This window comes from Austrofundulus limnaeus, unplaced genomic scaffold, assembly GCF_001266775.1.
Source record: "Austrofundulus limnaeus strain Quisiro unplaced genomic scaffold, Austrofundulus_limnaeus-1.0 Scaffold17, whole genome shotgun sequence".
NCBI classification, from domain to species: domain Eukaryota; kingdom Metazoa; phylum Chordata; class Actinopteri; order Cyprinodontiformes; family Rivulidae; genus Austrofundulus; species Austrofundulus limnaeus.
The window spans coordinates 2,509,425-2,529,220 of record NW_013952419.1 but is presented as its reverse complement, the minus strand read 5'-3'; the positions used below and the strand labels follow the sequence as shown (position 1 = coordinate 2,529,220).

At 39.7% G+C, this 19,796-nt stretch overlaps 1 protein-coding gene across 1 annotated transcript in view; it reads right to left on the bottom strand.

Moving 5' to 3' along the window:
• dchs1b (dachsous cadherin-related 1b) overlaps nt 1–19,796 on the bottom strand; it is a 97,585-nt gene that overhangs the window by 65,982 nt on the left and 11,807 nt on the right. The window contains exons 2-4 of the mRNA XM_014003262.1: nt 6,060–6,899; nt 5,776–5,973; nt 4,678–5,451 (exon numbers count right to left, since the gene is read on the bottom strand). Coding sequence (XP_013858716.1) covers nt 4,678–5,451; nt 5,776–5,973; nt 6,060–6,881 — 1,794 coding nt within the window. The 5' untranslated portion in view covers nt 6,882–6,899. The remainder of the gene's footprint in view (nt 1–4,677; nt 5,452–5,775; nt 5,974–6,059; nt 6,900–19,796) is intronic.

Below are 19,796 nucleotides of genomic sequence, written 5' to 3'. Positions count from 1 at the left end.
ATATATATATTTAAATAAACCAAACTGGTAAACATGTTTCACTTGTAACTAAAAGGTAAATAAAACCCCAACCCATCTCCTGATGAAGGTATAAACTTCAGCCTATTAAAAACAAGCCTCATTCTCTATTAATTTTACGAGCACAGATTTTATTTGTGGCGTCGGAGCCTCCAGTGGGAAGCAGGTGATGAATTCCCAGTGTGTGATGATGGATGTTATGAGAATAGTTCACATTGCCGACACACCATCCTGATCCCTTGTCACACTCATTCTGTCAACATCGCCTGCAGCTGAGAGACGTGTGAGTTGGTGAGAAATAGACAGCATGTGTACCACGGAGACTTAGCATGTCAGAGCAGAGCCAGCTGTTAGCAGCATGATGTGATTCGCCAAATACGCCATCGCTCCGGTGTCTCTTTGTGTGCGAACGCCGGCGTTTTGTCAGCGTTTATCACCTGTTGGATGTAACTGACGCATGTGGTGACTACTGCAACCTATAGCCTGTCTTCACTTAAGCCACGGTTCAAAGTGAAACAGCACAGACTGACAGATTAATCAAAACACACAAAAGACAAAGCTCCAACAAAGCAGCAGGGACTTTTTACACATTTCACAGCCGCCMCTGCAGGATTGGAGGCATTAACTGGACAATAAAATTCATCTTCCAACATTTTTTTAAGCCCAATAAAATCTGAAGTGTGCTTTTTTCTTTTTTTTCTTTTTTTTTTGTGAATCTGGGCTTGAGAAGACTGTCCTAAATCCAAATGCGAACTGTGGTTTGTTCTGGCTTTGGTTTTCTATGGGAGGGTGGGGTTAGTCTCAGCAGGACACAAGCAGGAGATGGGCTCAGTGTTACAAAAAGCACAAGATGAATAACCTTCCTGCTTTCAATGTGTCACCACATCTCTATCTATTATTGGTTTAATAAATCCAGTCAGTTTCAAAGAGCATGTGTTTGTTTGATTAGTATTCTCTTTAATGGAGGCAGTGAAGATTACTGAATTTGGTCTCTGACAGCCGTGCTGTGTTTGTCGACRTGGTTTTGTGGAAGATTTAGATGGACTAACACCACCTGTTCACAAAAACCTGTCTTCATTTTTTATGTTTTTGCTTCATTTCATTCATCTCCACACAATGCAGACATGTTCATGCATGACTTTCCTTGTTATTTTAGCATAAAAAAATAGGCTACGTTCACACTGCAGGTCTGCGCAATTCCAATTTTTTTTTGCCCAAATACAATTTTTTTGTGTGTGTGTGTGTGTGTGTGTGTGTGTGAATGTTCACATTATATTTTAAATTTGACCTCCATCAGACTCCAGTGTGAACACTTTATTTGTGACCTGCACGCTCAGGAGATGACATCACGTTCAGCATGCTGTTTACGGAAGTAAACATGGACGCTACATGTTAGCATGTCGATTCTGYGGTTGTTGTGCAATCAGAGCCAATYAAATATCTGACATGATTGTTTAGTTTATTGTTTACTTGTCTCGCTCTGTGTACCCACACCTCACTGATGTAAAAATCAGATGAAATGTGACATGAYCATTCAGACTGCAGTTTCATTAAAAAACATCAGATATGTATGCTATTTAGCACCATATTCTGAAAAGGTCTGGGTCAGATTTGGAAAAAAATCAGACTGCCATGAAAAAAAATCCAATATGGGTCCCATAGGGCAAAAAATAAATAAATGAAAATAAATCAGATTAGCAATATGGATGAAATGCATATGAAAGAAAAAAGCCATTTGTGCAGTACTCTTAATCACATTTATAGCTAGTCTTTACACCCTGAACATCTGCTTGTTTTTCTCCTTTATTGTGGTTAAAACTGTTGAATTTCAAAAATGCATAAAAAACTGCATCAAGTGCACATAATTAATTTTTTTTACTTCTCTTTTTTATTCTGACCCCCACGCCTCTTTTTCCCCTATGTTTAAGCCATATTTTACCAACGCACATTGCTAAACTCCTGCACTGTTTTTCTGCTTTRTCAACAAGCAACTCTCCATCTTTGTGTGTGCCTCCCCTATGAGCACATCTGTGCGTCTGTCCAGATGATTGAGTACCGTTTAACAAGCTTGACCAAAAAAAACACATGCTGAACATCACAGGGGAGCTGCATCACCTGCTGAAAGTGATATCTTGGCTTCGGCGAGTGCAGTAACACACAGACAGATGTGTGGCATGCAGACATGCACCTGCACATCTGCTCGCTTGCATGAGAGCTTTCCGCTTTGATGCCTTGTTCTCAACTACTGCACATAATTTCCCCCCAATTKCTCCCTTTGATTGCATTTTGATGTTTATTGTGCTTGGACTGATTTTGGCATCTTTCGTATTAGCATTGTCCAGTTTGCGTCTCGTAAAATTAATGTGTGCCGGTGGTGTCTTTGCGCCGTGACCAGGGTGAGCAAGTCATTAAATCGGCAGTGCTTWCCCAGCACTCTGCTTTGGTGAAAGTCAGAAAATCAGCATGTTATTGGATTTTTTTTAAGTCTGGAAAGACATAAACTATGGAAGGAAAACAGTCAAACATGAAAGTAACCACATGAACTCCAAAGCACTACTAATCATCCACATGTTAAACAAAGATATGATGACTTTTAGATGCAAATCATTGAATGCACCATTCATAATTCTCCCTGTTCTCACGACCTTTTAACACCTCGGGTTCTGAAAGTGGCTATGACGGATATGAATGCAACACACACACACACACACACACACACACACACACACACACACACACACACACACACACACACACATTACAGCCACTCATGCCTGGGAAATACTTGAAGGAAGTAGAGGAAAAGGAAAGCAGGGAAACCAAGAAATAAATAACTCCTTTGTGTAGCGGTTAAATAAACAGTGCAGCACATTATAGACTTACTACAGTGCCCAAACTGATAAGACACTTCCTACACACAAYGTGTGTGTCTGTATGTCTGGGCAAACAGTGACAAAAAGCAACAAGATGTACTGAGAAAGATATGAAGAAGAAAGAAAGAAATGACAATAAGAAAACTGGAAACAGTATAATCAAAACAAGACTGATCTAAATTGTGTGATTTTCATGTACTTCGTCTGGTAATACATTTTCTTGTTTTACATTGTCTAGATTTTCTTCATTCAAAGCAACCAAACCAAGCTGACCACACCAGCATGATCATTTTAATATYCAAACTGTGATTATTATTACAGCAAATATCGGTAAAATACTGAGAACAGTTTATCTTGAAACTCAGGAACGTCACAAAAGCTCACAATCAAATCTATTCTGAAGAATGTCTTACCAAAAACCTATCTACTTCATCAGCTGGCCCAGTTCTTAAATTCATCTTTAACTGACAGAGTAGGATATCGAATGTTCCACAATTTCATCCTTATAGCCAAATTAAGAGTAGCTAGAACAGAACAAATCTGGAAAATGATCCATTAGTTTATTAGCTTGGCTGTAACACTTGTGAGCATGTGTGTCCAATCTGAGAAGCCACATATTCCACTGACAGAGGGAAAAAAACAAAAAAGTTTACACCAGCTACCATTATACTGCAAATCACAACCCTTGTGGGGAGATTCTTGCTTCGAGACTCTTGGCTCGGTCACAGCAAACCCTGAAAAACGTGCAAGAACGAGCAAATCAAACCCTATTCACTCACTTTAGTATACTGGAAAACCACCCGTGATGTCTGGCGTGGGATTAYGCTGGCACCCAGTACCAGAATATCTGCCAGCTAAGATTAGAAAAAAAAGGAGGAACTGTCGATTACAACTTTTGCTGGAACTAGARTTAAGGTCCAAAGAGTTCATGTGTGGGGGTTTAACAATGCAGCCGAGCAAAAGGGTCACTTTTCAAATCAGTCACATGCTGCATCATTTAAACACTTAAAGTGATAGTTCCCTTACAATCAAAACTATATTTTTTTCATCCATTTTCCTACATATCATGTCAGAGAGGTACAACCAACCTATAAAAATGTTTGTTTTAAACAATCCATGATGTCAAGTTGAGACCTGACTGAAAGACAAAGCCATCCATTTTCATTTCTCAGGAGTAGTTCTCTGCAGTAAAGCAAGCCCCTGGACTCATGATAAAAGGAAGACAGTCAAGCTATAGAGAGATAACGCACAGATACCGCGGGTKCACCCCACACTGCTAGATTGGATGCTATGACAACCCAACAAGGTGAGAAAAAGGAYGTTTCAAAACAGAGTGAACCTCCTCCCATTAGCTTTGGAAAACCAGGTTTTCTATTTCTTTCTTCACTCTTCCTTTGTAAATCTTTCCCTCCTAAAATGGACAATGAATGGCTGCACTGCTCTTTTTATAGAACATGCACTTTTTGGATTCTAACAAAGTGATTTAGAGWTTAAAGATGTACTATTCTCTTTCACAGTTCTCTGAAACAGAAGTTCRAATCTGTTCTCAACTGAAGACACAAGTTACATTTCAATAACGTATAAATCAAACTTTCGCCAAGAGACAGCATAAAATAAACTAACTAAATTACTTGGTTTCACCTGTATAATGTATGACAAGTGTGGCCAAGACAGYAAAAATAAGCACCATTAGAAATAAAAATAGTTTTCCCCACCAACTGAAAAGCAAAAACAGACACAAAGGAGCAGAACAGATGATTAAGTGAGGAAAGGAATGCTTTCTTACCYGTAAAAAGCAAGTACCAGCAGCGGTGTTCTCTTTGATGGAGGCATTGTAGAAGTTTTTGGAAAACTCGGGTGTGTTGTCATTAACATCCTGGAGCACAATGTCTACCTTCACTGTTGACGACAGAGGCGGGCGGCCGCCATCCATCGCAACAACAGTTACACTCGGAGCAGGTTCTGATTCAAAGTCCAGAGCAGTCGCTGTGGTAATGATGCCTGTAATTGGATCGATTGAGAACCAGTCAGAGCGAGAGTTTTTGCCCTTCAGAAGGCTGTATCGCACGTCCCCATTGGGGCCCTGGTCCTTGTCTCTGGCTGTTACCTGAAGAACAAAGGACCCAGGATACACAATCTCAGGAATGGTCTGTCTGTAGGCCTGCTGGTCAAACAGAGGAGGGTTGTCATTGACATCAGTCACTTGGATAGTGAAGGAGGACTCTGCCCTGAGGGGAGGGGTGCCTGAGTCTGTGGCCATCACCCTGAGGTCATACGAGTCTCTCTCCTCCCTATCTAAGACTTGGTCCACATAAATCAGGTAAATGATGCTGTCCTTGGTTGTTAGAGCGAACTTCCCATCCCCCCCCTCCAGGGAGACGTTAACGTTGGCATACTCTCCATAGTCTGGGTCAGTGACAGATATCCGAGCCACGTACTGGCCTGGCTGGGCTCCTTCGGAAATTCTCGGAGAGCCATCCTCACTGAGGAAGATAATGGTCATGGTGGGCTGGTTGTCATTAAAGTCGCGGACGTGAATGGTCACAAAAGCGTTGGTCACCTGGAAAAAAATGATAGCACAATAATTAATTATACTTGGTGCACCAATCAGTCTGAGCTACAAAGCAACAAAGTAAAACTAAATTAGTTCTCATATAACAAATCATATTCACGGTRATTTCAAGCTATGTTTTAACTTTTTTTCCACCAAAGAAAAAAAATCACGTTAAAATGTTTGCAAAAATTTTAATAACTTGCATATTTATGAACTTTAAGTGAGCAATGCACAAAAGCTGACCGAGCCATTGATAAATAAGGCTGATGCCAATTTTGTTAGTCATATGGATAATCTTTTTGTTGTAATGAATAGCTTGAAAGCAATTACCTCGGGCTGGCTGGCATTATCCTTGGCCTGGACCACCAGTTCATGAACCCTCTTCAGCTCAAAGTCTAAGGGTTTATTTAGCGTAATAACCCCAGTCTTTAAGTCAATGACAAAGTAGCGGTCCGGATCACTTTGGCGGCGGTTGATTTCATAAAGTACAAGCCCATTATCTCCTTCATCCTCATCTGCTGCAAACACCTGCAGATAAAGCAAATCAAACACTGAAATATCTTAAATGTAAAAATTGTTGCCTCCTAAAAACTCAAAAAAGACTGTTTTCGAACCTGTAGGATGCTGCTTCCTTGTGGGAGACTTTCAGAAATGATCGCATGGTATCTGCTCTGGTTAAAGACAGGTGCGTGATCATTGATGTCAGTCACTAACACTTCCAGAGTCATGAATCCAACCCTTCTAGGGGAGCCTCCATCAAAGGCCTCTATGACCAGGTTGTATGATGAGCGTTTCTCTCTGTCCAGCAGCCCATTGACCACTAAATCTAGATACAGAACCTTGTTAGCACCTCTCTTAGTCTCCAGTCGGAACGTCTGGCCTACATTACCCTCTCGAATGGTATAGCCTTGGGTGGTCAGCTGGTCTTTGTCAGCATCTGTCGCAGGGTCCAGGGAAAACCTAGTCCCCACTGCTGTGTGTTCTGGAATCTTAAGAACGACCTTCTTTTTGGGGAACGCAGGCGCGTGGTCATTGATGTCGTTGACAGTAATAGACACCTCAATAGTGATGCCCGTCATCGTCACAGCAATGAAGCTGTAGTGGTCCCGCTCTTCTCGGTCCAGACGGCGTGCTGTGGTAATAATGCCTGTGGTCTCGTCAATGTGGAGGTCGCTGCCGACACCTGTGCCCTCGTGGTCAGAGATGAAATAAAGGCTTGCAGTTTCACCGGGTGGTAATCCTGCGCTGATGTCGCCAACAATCGTCCCCTCTGGTTGGCCTTCATCCAGCTGGAGTTCCAGCGCTCCGAGAACAGCTGTGGACTGAAGCAGGGCGATGAAGAAAGGAAACAGCAGCTTCTGTTGGCACGGACTTGAACGGACATAGGCTACGCCAATCCAGGCCCTCCGCCTTGACCTGTTGCTTCTTATTGGCATGGCTGGGCTCTGTTAATCCTAGGAGAAAGGACAAAAGAGAGAAAAAATAGAATATGTGAAATATTTTTACATTTTAAAGACTGAAAACATTTTGACAGTTCCCTGAGATCTCTCTGGGCACAAAAAGAAATCAAAATGTTCTATATTTCAAAGCTGAGTATGCATCWTAAATCCCTGCATGACAGTGTGCTAACACTTTTACAGTCCAGAACTAATATTAAAGATGTTGCCTGAGGAATTTCAGCTTTGTTCCCCATAAAACATATACCGTATATATTAAAAACATTGTTCTAAAGAACTCTTCTGCAAGGCGAGTTGAAAAATGCATGAAAATTCAAGTGCATCCAGGATCACATATAAATGTGAGACACATTGAGAACAAAACTATAAAATATATTTGACTTGAGGTTAACATTTWTGTTATGTATTTATTCATTTAATACAGGCAGGGTGTTGAACTTCCCAATAAATAGACATTATGCAATACAGAAATATTTGAGACACTGAGTTTGGCATTAAAACTTTTTATYTAGTAGCTTTCCAATTAAAAATACACAACATGAGACATTTTTGCCTGAACCTGCAACACAGGACCATAGTCAGTATACGCAAATGCTAAGGGCTCCATCTATCTAGGRAGTACCACAAATGGAGCACAAAAAATTGTTTTTTTTTTCTTTTTATCAAAGCATGGTTGCTTTGGTCTGTAGAATACTCACTGGTTACTCAAGTTTATGAAGACACCTTGTTTTGTGGGGTTTTCAACTGCTTTGTTTTTTATGTATTCATGAGGTGTTATGGTGAAGAGGATATTTCATGATAAAAGTATCATATGATACTGTCAAGAGTAATGTTGCTCAGTATGTAAATAAAATAAGGATAATGGAARTCTCAGTTATGATGGATAAATACTCGAGAGGTACCACCTGATATCTTGGCTTGGGCGCCGCATTGGCTAGGGCCGGCCCTGCTGCTACAGTATGGGCCTTAAAGGGAAAATGTAACCCTAACCTTTTTGGTCATATACTGGATCTAAATATAAACAGTTACACAGGCAATAACTCTTAAGTCTTGTAGCTGACACTTTATGTCAAAAAATGCTGGTTTGCCAAGCGTCYCAGAAACTTGGATGGGCCTTATTGTGTGAAAACATGAGTCACACGTCTTTAAAGAGTTTCTTAAAACTCACYTGACACTCTCTGAGTTTCCTGGCAGCAAACTAAAAGCCACCATCTGGTACTTTCAGAAAGTTAAAACAAACACCAATAATTATTTGCAATTGGTAATTGACCCAAGTTGGACAAACGTGCAGTACTTCTCCAAGCTAGAATAAAATCAAACAAATCATGCTCATAACTACTCTGGCAAGTCTACACAAATTCAGCGGAACTCTCACAAGGTAGATGCACAGTTTTTCTCCTTGATGAGGTTCCCAGATATTTAGACTACTTTGGAAATTACCTCGGTTCTGTCTGTATTTGCAGGGCAAGCTTTACTGAGCGCACAGCATGTTAAAGCATCCTAATACTTCAAGATCTACCTCACATGAATCATTGATCAAACAGTGTCACCTGAGGGATTCTGCTTTAGAAATCCTGCAGATCAATACCTAAACTTCTGGGAACATGAAGTTGTTGTTGCTGCAGTAGCAATTATAAAATGTGTGATGCAGGGGAAAAAGTGGTAGCAGACTGGAAAGGGAGTTGAAAGTGGTGGGTGTTGGCCTACACTGGCCAGCCATATTCACCCAGAAAATCACTCCCATAGCGCATATATGATCTGGACAGTTAACTTTAGGAATTTCTTTTGACCCGAAAGCAAAAGCAAGCCTGTCGCCAGCTAAAGTGTTTGCACATAGCCTAAAATGTTGAGTTTTAAAAGCATGGGAAAAATAATGGTGACAAATTGAGATGAGTTAAAACATTTTCTTTTGTTAAAGCGAACTATAAGTCAGTAATTTTAGAGTTTTCTAATAATATTAACACTAATGTTATTAGTCCACGTGTAACAATTATCAAATACAACAGGGATACAGTTGCCTCTGGGAAACAAAGGAAAAAATAAAGTATTGCATTCCTAAGTTTTGAACAAATGTTTTGCAGAATCTCTTAGTTCTCAGTCAGACCAGCTAATAAAAATAACTCTCAGCTACTACAACACCAAGTTTCAGCTAAATATCTAGGGCAATATCAACTTTTTTGAGTTTTATATCATGTTATAATGTAATACTCTCATAAAAAACATGAGTCAGAGCCTTGCTCTGACTCATTCATGCATGTTTGAGAAATCCTGCAGTGTTTTTAGGAAGCTATGCTGAGGAGCAAAACGACAGGTGGGGACCAGTAACGCCTTTGGGACGTGTCTTTAAGCCGAACTTCCTCATGGCAGAGCACCCCACACACACATACACACACACACACACACACCTCCCCTATTAAGCGCCCATGACTCCTGCAGGCTCTCCGGTGAAAGTGAAACTTAAACGGTCTGCTGAGCACCTAACTTCTCACTCAGTGAAGCTCTTTTCAGATTGAAAATACCTGTGAGGAAATGTATTTTCAGATGCCAAATAAACTGCATCATGACAGACCCCCCCACCCCCCCTGCGAGCGCGAATCCCCCCAGATCCACAGATAAACACACTCAAAATATCACGACATTGACCTTTCATGGTAACAGGGGATAAAACAATTTCACATCAAAATCTGCTTTGACGTTCCATTTCACCTGTTTTTTTCCTACATTTCTGACCTCCAGCGGTAGTTTATGGGGCTCTAAAGAGGAAGAATTAATAACGGCTATAGCTCCGCTGGGACAGGGAGAGGGACACTGATACTGCCCCTCACTGACCTCTACATCTGGTTCAGACGGCTGCTCGAGACAGTTGCTCAACTCCTACACAATGGTGGAGTCTGAGCACATGTCTGCGACGTCTGCACACACACCCRTGGTTTGTTGTGCTTGATGTGTGTGGAAAAGAAAAAAACAGACGCGTGTGTCGGTGTGGACAGGATTTTGTGTCTTTGTATAAAAGTGGCAATATAAAGAGAAGCTAAAATAAGACCTCTAAATGAGAAGGTTAAGAGTGTGTTGATGAAGGCTTACCAGTCTGATGCTGGGAGGAAAAGTCAAAGTCAAACTTTGATAAAAATAAAAAAATACCCTCAGTTCTGTACCATAATCCATCCACTCATGATGAGAGGGGAAAAAAGGAAAAGSAAAGAACAAAGGAAAGAAATGGAAAATGTGGACGTGAGATATAATAAGGAAAAGCTACATCCACATAGCAGTGATTACCGTTTACTTTGGCCTGACAGCCTTATTGTCTTTAGGGACCACTGAGCCGTGAAGGGAAACTTTCTTCTTTTTTTTTGATGGAGTCAGAAAGGGTGTATTCCAAAATGTGTGTGCATTGGGTGTTTTTACACGCTCACTCACTCTTTGCTTCATACGAGCATCAATAAAACATTGATTAACGAATCGCATGGCTTTAATCTGTCACTGTGGATGAAACGTCGGTTTATGACATCATCTTCCTTTTTGACATGTGTTGTAATACACTTGTGTTTTACTCTGGAAATCATGATCTGAGGAATGAAAAGAACAAAGGCTGAAGGAGACAAGATTAAACAGATGAGCCGAAGAGGAAAATTTGATTCATCCCCTTGTTCTGCCAAATATGATAAAATATCCTTTTTTATGTTAAAGTCAATTTAAATGTTTTTATTTTGACTAAAATCTAAAGTTTTAGCTTAATGTACTTTTTTTTTTTCTTTTTGACATGACATCTGCTTACGAACCATAGCATCGCCACACTGACAGACAGGACCAACCCTGGAGGGCTCCATACTGTCTCAGCCACATTATATCTGGCGTTGCTCCTCCATAATCTGACTCTGAGGTACACGGCCCTCAAAGCCTTAAATACATCCTCCGCTCCAAAGAACTATGACTAAATAATCAAAAACCACAGTGTTTTCCGCAAGCGATCTTTTAAAATACGAGGATGTGCTCAAGCAGGTTTGTGTTGTCAAATCTCAGCGAGAAGGAACAGCTACATCTCCCTTTTCCTTTAAATGGTCACTCCTCCTCCTCCTCCTCCTCCTCTCCCTCCCTCTGCCCGTCCCATCTAATTGCTTTAGCAGATTCGGTTGGGCACGCCACAGCCACCCGCAGCCAAACTAAACAGGACCCCAAAGTCAAAAAGTTCCAGCTTCCATGTTTTCCGTCTTTCAACCTCTTCTGCTTCATCACCAAGAACAAACACAGGCGAGATCTTTATCGGCAGTAAAGTCAGACAGAAGACAGAATAAAGGCAAACATTTTTTTATTTATGTCAAACTTCAGAATCAAGGAAGCATCAATCCATCAGACTGTGATCAGAATCAGCCCGTTTTCCAAGTCAAGAGCCGCAGTCTGTAAAATACAGACAATATCCATAAAATAGCTTTAAAAAAATATGAAGTCTGAGTATATTTGCAGCCCATTTTACTGCCATTTAAACAGGTAACACACTTAAAATACAGCTACCTGATTAATTGGCCARCTAATTTCAAACAGCCATTTTTACTTAAACTTGGTAATCTACCATGCCTATGGTTTTAAAGGACATATTATGCAAAATCCTCTTTTTTAGCCATTAAATGCATTTTGTTGTTTACTTGGAGTCTCCAGGAGAGCAGATTTTTTTAAATTTTGTTTCTCCTGGTTCTGCATAGATATCTTGTTMTTTTTTAGTCAAATTCTTCAACCTGTTTAGTTTTATCTATTTTCTATGGTGTTTTCTGAACTACTACGCCAAAAATATTTGCAACAGAACTCCTAAATAAGGCCTGGATTTACCATTTAAAAAGTTGGTGGTCTTCATTCTCCTCTGGCTCTGGGTCAGACTCTGGCTCCGACAAGTCTTCTGTTGTTGACATCTTTTTAATTAATTGGTAAATAAAAAGTTTCTGCACTGATATATAGTCAAACTAGAATAGACCGGTCTGGAAGTTGGAGTGGGGGTGGGTTGTGAAGCACCTCATTTGGATTTAAGGAGACAGCCTCAAAACGAGTTGATCTGAGACACACCCCAGAAAAGGGTTGATAGAGGGGACTGTAGAGTTACAATAASGAGGAATTCAAACCAAAGCATTGCAGTTCCACTTTATATAGACCCAATTGAGTGATTTAAATGTGAAAAAAGGATTTAAAAACATGACATGTCTCCTTTAATCATAATACTTATCTGTATACGGTATTATATTTTGTGCAGTAATAACGCTCTAAATTTAGTTCAATAAATGTTTATTAAAATGAAGCAAGAATTGTATTAAATCAAAAATATATTTTGGCCAGAAAAAAAAATAGCAAAGCACACCAGTCTGAGTTGTCTTGATTTCTAAAAACTGGCTTCAGCCTTAAACAAATTCATRACAATCTACCTCAACCAGTCCAAATCTTTGTTACACATATTTTGCAACCAAAATGTTAAGCTTGAATTTCAGTGCCGGTTAATGATGGAGCAATAATGTGTTTTTCTTATGTTTCTGTTTAAATGTTTGAGTGTGTGGTAAAACAGACAGCGGAAGTCCAGAGTGTAATAAACGCTGTAGTGGAAATGGATGGACGAGTGCTTCACGTCTCAGTTTCCTTGCTGTTTGGGTTGTGTGTGGACTTAAGGGGGTCGACAGCTATGACCCACTTGATCCCCTCAGTTGCCTTTCCCTGGCTATCTGGATTTAGACATCCTATTTCTAAGTCCAGCTGTCGCGGTGCATGTGTTTGTGTTGTCTGGTGTTTATTTGATTCTCCATCTATGTACATACACTCAAGTTTCCTCTAATTAAGTTTTTTCAATAAAAGGTAGCTATCAGTTTCWGTTTATTTACTCAACTGGGCTAATTAAAAGCAAATTGCTCTCAGTTTAATCATCCCGGAGCAGAATCCACTCCTTAGACAGCCAGACGACCACTGTCTGGATGGTTGCAGACCCACTGAAATATACATGCTTTTGCYGTACAACACTCAATCAATATTAATGCAGGAGGGAGTTCATGAACGTGTCATACAACTGCTGTCCTTCACCCAAGGGAGGAATCTCAACCAGAAACACCAAATATCTGGGTCATGAAGCCTGGTGAAAGTACTGCATGTTAGAATTATTTAACAAWGGCTTTTAGTTTAATAACTTTCGCGTTTAAACAAATAATCCTGTTTTGTTCTTTTAGATTTTTTAAACTTACTGAACTTGTTTTCATGCCCCCCGCCCAAGGAGGCATACTGTTCTCTGGTTGTCTGTGCGTTACCGGGTGTCCGTCACACTGTCTTGTGTGCACTGTATCTCCTGAATGGAGCTATTGACTTCAGTTAAAATTAACAAGATGATTGTTCTTGGCCTAACGGCGTTCTGAAAACATTTTGGGGTCAAAGGTCAAAGCTGAAGGTCAGGTAAAGTGATCTTTGTTGCTTGAATCCCTTTATTTTGGATGGTACACATAAGTGGTTGGTCACTGAAATTAATGATATGGTAAATATCAAAGAGGAAATCATGTTTAGACATTGTTATATACTTTCTTAGAATATTTAAGTCCAAAAATAGAGGTCAACAGGTATCTGCATGTCCAGTGCTTTAAATGCAAAGGCAGGCAGAGGCATACCAGTCGATGCTTTAGCACTGAGTTCTACCTTGTTTATTCCCCTTCCTGTTAACTTGATTGAAGTTGGTCGCTACAGATATGGAGCTCAATTAGGTGTGGTAGTAGCTGAGGACCATCCCCAACATGTACAGGGAAGGCTAGCCCTGGATTTATACTATATGYGTCTCCGCTGCGCTGCACTGTGCAGTTTGCAGCTGTTCGTTTGTGCCCCAATTTATAGAGCGTCCGCTGCGCTCAGTTCCAGTCTGGTCCAACAGACAGAGGAGGAGGGTTTCGGGAGGGTGTGCAGGAAGGAGATTGCGCGATAAATTCACTGATAAAAGTGGAGGTCACAGCAAAAAATAATTAATTCTGTGAAAAACGAACTCCAAACACAGCTGAAAACATTGATATAAAAGCTTTTGACATCTATGGTTGAAACTGTCTCGCTGTCGTCTTTTTGAAACTTTTGATTTCAAAATAAAATCCACGTGTATCGTGTGTACATACATGCTTCATGCTACAGGTTTCCATCTGCTTCCCAAACAGAACGATACATTCTGACAGCATTTGTGTTGAAATATATCCATATATTTTTTAATATAGATGCAATATCGAAATTATTCAAACATTATCCAGCCTAATAGTGTCTTATTTTGAAAATACAGATGTTGTGCTCATTCCTCTTCCTGTTGGTGCGACGTAATCTTTAAAAGTTGACTCAGGCGCAGCTCCGGCTTCCGGCAAAAAGTAGGATATGTTCTAATTTTGCCCGACCGCCATTCGCTCACCGCCGCTTACCGCCGCTGTGCGCAGCCAGTGTAAACACTCTCATTGATTATAATGGGTGCGTATTTGCTGTGGAAGTCGGACCGGACCGGACCGGAGCGGAGCAGGAACGCATAGTGTAAACTGGGGGTAACAGATGAAGCAAGATCCTTGTTTAAAAGATWTACAAAGCAGAGGGAAGTATGAAACATTATTTTATATCATTAAGTTAAGCTTTTCTTATTGTTTATTAGGATCTGGTTGAACATTGTACCAACTAACTTTGGGCTCAGTATTATGTAACACAATAAATGACTTATAGCAAATGGCACATTCTACCTTTTTAATGCAAGAAACCAGCTTTAGGCAAAGAAGATACTCCCTTTTATTCAGCTACAGATTATTAATGTGGTATCTGTACTATTCAGACTTTGTTCTTTTTCTTTCTGCATACCTCTGCTGAAACATTTACAAAAAATCTACGGGGAGAATAATGGGGTGTGGTAAAAACTGCTCAAGTTTATGAAACTGCTGCAGTAGGATGACAATTCAAAGCTGGTGTGACGACTTGTTTATCCTCCGAGGTTGTCAGGCAGGAATCCAGACACGCAAAGTTGCAAACTTCAGCAGGTCCCCTGCGACACGACGTCCTAGATTTAACTCACCAGAACGAGAAAGAGAACTCAAGCAGAAGAAGAAACCTAAACATGTTCCAGGGTTTCACTTAAACATTGTTCAAACATGAAAGGATTAATGTCAAGAAATGCACTAAACAAAACGCTATTTTTTTGGGGTGGGGGGGGATAAGGTTTTAATTTTCCACAACTAATCTAGAACAAACATATGTCTGATGTGGTTCTTGGGTACAAATAAATCTTTTGTTCTAAAACTTGTTGAGATGAGGCGTGTATGATGGTGCGAAAAAAAAGGGGGCGGGCCAACATCAGTAAAAATAGCAAATATAGTCGCGAAACGAAACACAAAACAATGAAGAATTGATTTGTTTCATTTCGTTTCATGTCTCCTTTTGAAATAATTTCCTTCAAACTGATGAAAGTTAAAATGCCTCTGAGGTTTACCTCTTTTGCTTCTTCTAGAGCAGCGCAAAAAGAGGGGAAAACTCCTGAGGTAGAAAGCAACAGCAGTCAAAGGGATCAATGAGAGATTTTACTAGTTTTTAATGGAACTGCAACCCTAATCTTAAAAATATAACTTTTCTCCCCATGTTGAATTCCTCGCCTCTCTTTAATATCCTTAACTTTTCAAGCTTGATCCTTTCTTTGTCACTTTTTATGACACATTTATTCATATGAGGAAATCAGAATCTAAACAAAGATTTTTTAAATAAAGAAGATAACTTTAGCTTTTTATGAGTGCACACGGTCACATAAATAGTGCACATGTGAGCCATCTGTGAGGCCACAGAGAAAGTGAAAACACAGCTGGACAGATATACAGTACATGTGGCGACTGTAAAATTGTGTTTTGTTTGTTTGGGGGGTAGGGACTATTCAATAAACATACTAAATTAAATGTAGAAAATCAGCAGGATAAGAGGAGGGAGTGTGATGCAGGAGGGAGACGTCTGTAGCAGCAGCTGCCATCTACCATCACTCGGCGCCCCTCCCCATCAGGGGGCTTGCTTAATATCCCACAAGGGCAAAGCTGCTGAGTGGAACCTTGTCCATGACTCTGTCAAACTACTGGTGAAACTGAGATGAATTCCCTTTACAGCAGATCAAGCTCATGACTTCAGTATTAATTAGGAGAACTCTGAGTTGTATCACTGATACGCTCGGCGGAGAAAAGCAGAAACCCCGACTGGAAGCAATTAAACATCGGGAAATATTTTTAGTGTTGAATGTGGAAGTCATTACGAAGCACAATCAACTACCTCATAACATTAATTGGATTCGTTTTATTCTGAAAAATGCTGTGTTTTGCATGTATTGTGGCGTTTGTTGTAGCTGATTTTTTTTAATTTATCAAACCGGTGTTGTACGAAATTCAGTTCTCCTGTGAAAATCTGTTCCCCCTGTGTTGGGAGCACCTCCCTCATTTTAACCATTTAGAACTGGTCTGATGTTATGCCAAGACCAGTGATTCTCTCTAAGGTTAACCACTAGAGGGAACAGATTTTCACAGGGGAACTGAATTTCGCACAACACCGGCAAAGGCGGATGGTATTGTTTTTGTGCAAGTTTGGATATTTGTGTGTCCGTTACCAAGGTGGAACCACTGGATAAATGTTATTCACATGTGAAGATTTACGCACAACTGATTAACTTTTGGTGTCCTGATTAAAGATGGCCGCCACTCCCAACTGAACTTGCACAAAAATGGCTACACCTCAGTTTATTTTACAGATATTGAGCAAATTTTGATGGGGTTCTAGTTGAGACTAACTAACCTTTTGAGTGCTGATAGATTGATTAATTAAACAACAATACTTGAGCATAAATATTAGTTAACAGACTTAAAAAGGGGACATATTTAAAGACAAAAACACATCCGGCAAATGAAACTGTCCATCCTTTTCGTAGCTTCCCCACATGTCACACATGCAGCCGAGCAAACTGTAACCTTTTGCATTCCGTCTCATAAAATAATCAGGAACCCCGGCCAAACAGCAAGTCGTTCCTATCGGCTCATGCTATTGTTTCAGAAAACACAAACATTAATCAAAGTGATAAGATATTCTAGCTGAAGAGTTTGCCAGCTGGCTAATTTTTGAGGTGAAAAAAGTTCGGTAAGCGAGAAATTCTATAAGCTACATTTCACAGGGAAAGAAAAACCAAGGTCTCTCTTTAGGTGACAGATCAGGGAAATCTATCAAAATCTGCAATTACTCATCCCATGCACAAAAAATGAGACAGTTACTTGGCTTATTAGTTAATAAATCCTCCATCAGCTCTGGAGTTAGTGTCGCGTCGACAGCTGTTCGCCAAGAAAATGCCTTTGTATCGTATTACTCTTACTGCATTTCTTGTGGTAAGTCTGGGAATTAAGCCCAACTGTCTTTGTTTTACACATCAGTCATTAGTGACAAATGAAACAATGATGAAAAGACAGACGCAATGGGGTTGCGGTTGTAAATGAAATATTATTTCATTAAGTGGAAAGTAAACAAAAAAACAGGAGAAAACCGTTTTCATATGCCTAGCTGTCATTACTGTCAAACTAAAAAAAAGGAATAAAAAAATACAACCCCAATGCCACAAATGCTGGGACAGTGTATAAAATATAAATAAAAAATGGAATAGTTAGCAATTTTCATAAACCCATATTTTATTCACAAAAAAGGCAAAGTAACCATTTCAAATGATGAACAATTTTTATGAAAAAATAGGGTGATTTTGACTTTAATGGCAGCAACACAGCTAATAAATAAGCCAGGAGAGGGGCAACAAAAAGGTTGTAAAAGTAAGTAGTATGGATAAACATTTTGCATAAAGTTAGGTTAAATAGCAACATGAAGACGGTTTCCATTTCTCCTTGAAGTAAAAATGGGCAGAGGTTTGGTCTGTGAAGAAGTGTGACTAAAAACAAGAAAATGTTTCAGAGTATTTTTGGCAAAAAAATCCATCATTTACAGTTTATAATTTCAACAAAACATTACAAGAATCTGGAGAAATGTCTGTGCTCAGAGGATGCTTGTGATTTTCAGGTAGCGCTTCAGGACTGATTTGAATACTTTATGGAAATCATGAGCACTGTTCCTTTCATAAAGAGGATTAGGACTATGGAGCCTGTTATTAGCATTAGACAAGTAACAAAACATTGATCCACATTGTTATCATATAACCAAAGTGAACTGATATGTCAATCACAGACTTGTAAATTGATATAAATCAAAATCATGACAGACTTTGTGATATGGAGAAACATATTGTCATCCAAACAACTCGATATAATATCAGATTGTAATAAAGCTGGTGGTTTACACCTCTGCAGAGCATAGTTCAAAATTTGCCTCTCTGATGGTATGGGGGTGCATTGCTGCCTCTCATCACATAGACTTTGCACGTCATAAAACCAACCATCAAGCAAAAAAGACACAGGACTGTTGAACAGATAAAAGGATCATTAAACAAGAATGGGAGAGCATTCATCTGCAAAAAACTCCAGTAATTAGTCACCCCCGTTCCTAGATGTTTACAGACTGTTGTTAAAAGGGATGCTTCACGGAGCTCAACATGTCCCTGTCCCAACCTTTTCATGCTGTGTTGGATCCAACAAATTCAAAATAATCAACTTTTTTTTAAATAAAACTTGACATGTCTTCTCGGGAAAAAATGTTTTAAGTTTTTTTGTTTGTTTGTTTGTTTGTTTTGTTTACAAATAATTGCATTCTGATCTACATTTTACAAAATGTTAAAACCCTTTTTTAGCATTGGGGTTGTTAAATCTTTTCTAACAATCCTTTTTTTCCCCACATCTGAATCCCTTAACTTGCAGAGAAAGACGTTTTTACCTGAACAATGCAGCTCTCAGCGTGTGTTTGAGGTCACAAGAAGCTCAGATCTTCTCACTAAGTCCATTAAAAACGCATGAGATGCTGCACAGAGAAGATCTCTTCCCTTCCCTCYGCTCAAAACCTGCTTCTCTCAGAGCTTAGTCACTTTTAATCCATCCAGCACCCAGATGGGCTGCAGTTACCACATTTCATTCATCTTTGTTCAGACGCATCCATTTCCATAACCTTTGTTTTATGTGGCCCATGGAATTAATACATCACTTCATTCGTATACTTGTGGGGGTAAAAAGGCTGCAAGGCTGTGCTGCCTGTCTCTTCCAAGGGGGAAGATTAAACAGAAACATCTGAGTAGAAAACATTTACTATCTGAGCGAACAGACACAGATACACAGCTGAGATTACTAATATGCTGTCAAAAGACAGGACCGAACAGCATTACAAAAATTTAAATAAAAACACTAAAGGCATAAATTAAGATCATTTTGTGCTGAAAAAAGGGACTTTTGGTCAAATTTTCTGAATAACTTTTTGTGCAATTTTGTGTAAAATCAAACACTGGAGTTCATGCTGGTACAGAGCACCACCTATTTACGCAAAGCTCCTCCCTGTGGCTCAGACTGCAGCTGAGCTCCCCTCCCACAAAGCACTGTTGAAGTGGGGGTGTCTGAAATGGTAGGAGGTCCCTTAAGAGACTAATTTCAAGGCACTTACTGTAAATAGGCTAAGGAGCAAAGTCAAATTTAATTTTGATATATACAGCATGTTCATAACAACTGAAGGTAACATGACTATTTGAGTACAATTGAATTTTGTGTCTAAAAACCACAAAATACCCACCCCCCCCTTCGGAAAACTGACTTATAGCCATTTTTGTGTTGGCTTAGGTCAATTAGGTGTGCTGTATGGGGTGCCGTTTGTAAAGTTGCACAGTCAAAAATTACCACCAATATGTTTGTTTTATTTAGCCTTTTATAAGAAAAAAATTAACAGATTTAATTTTCAAAGTCAGTTTTTCACCATATGATTCATACATTTATAAATGTCATAGTA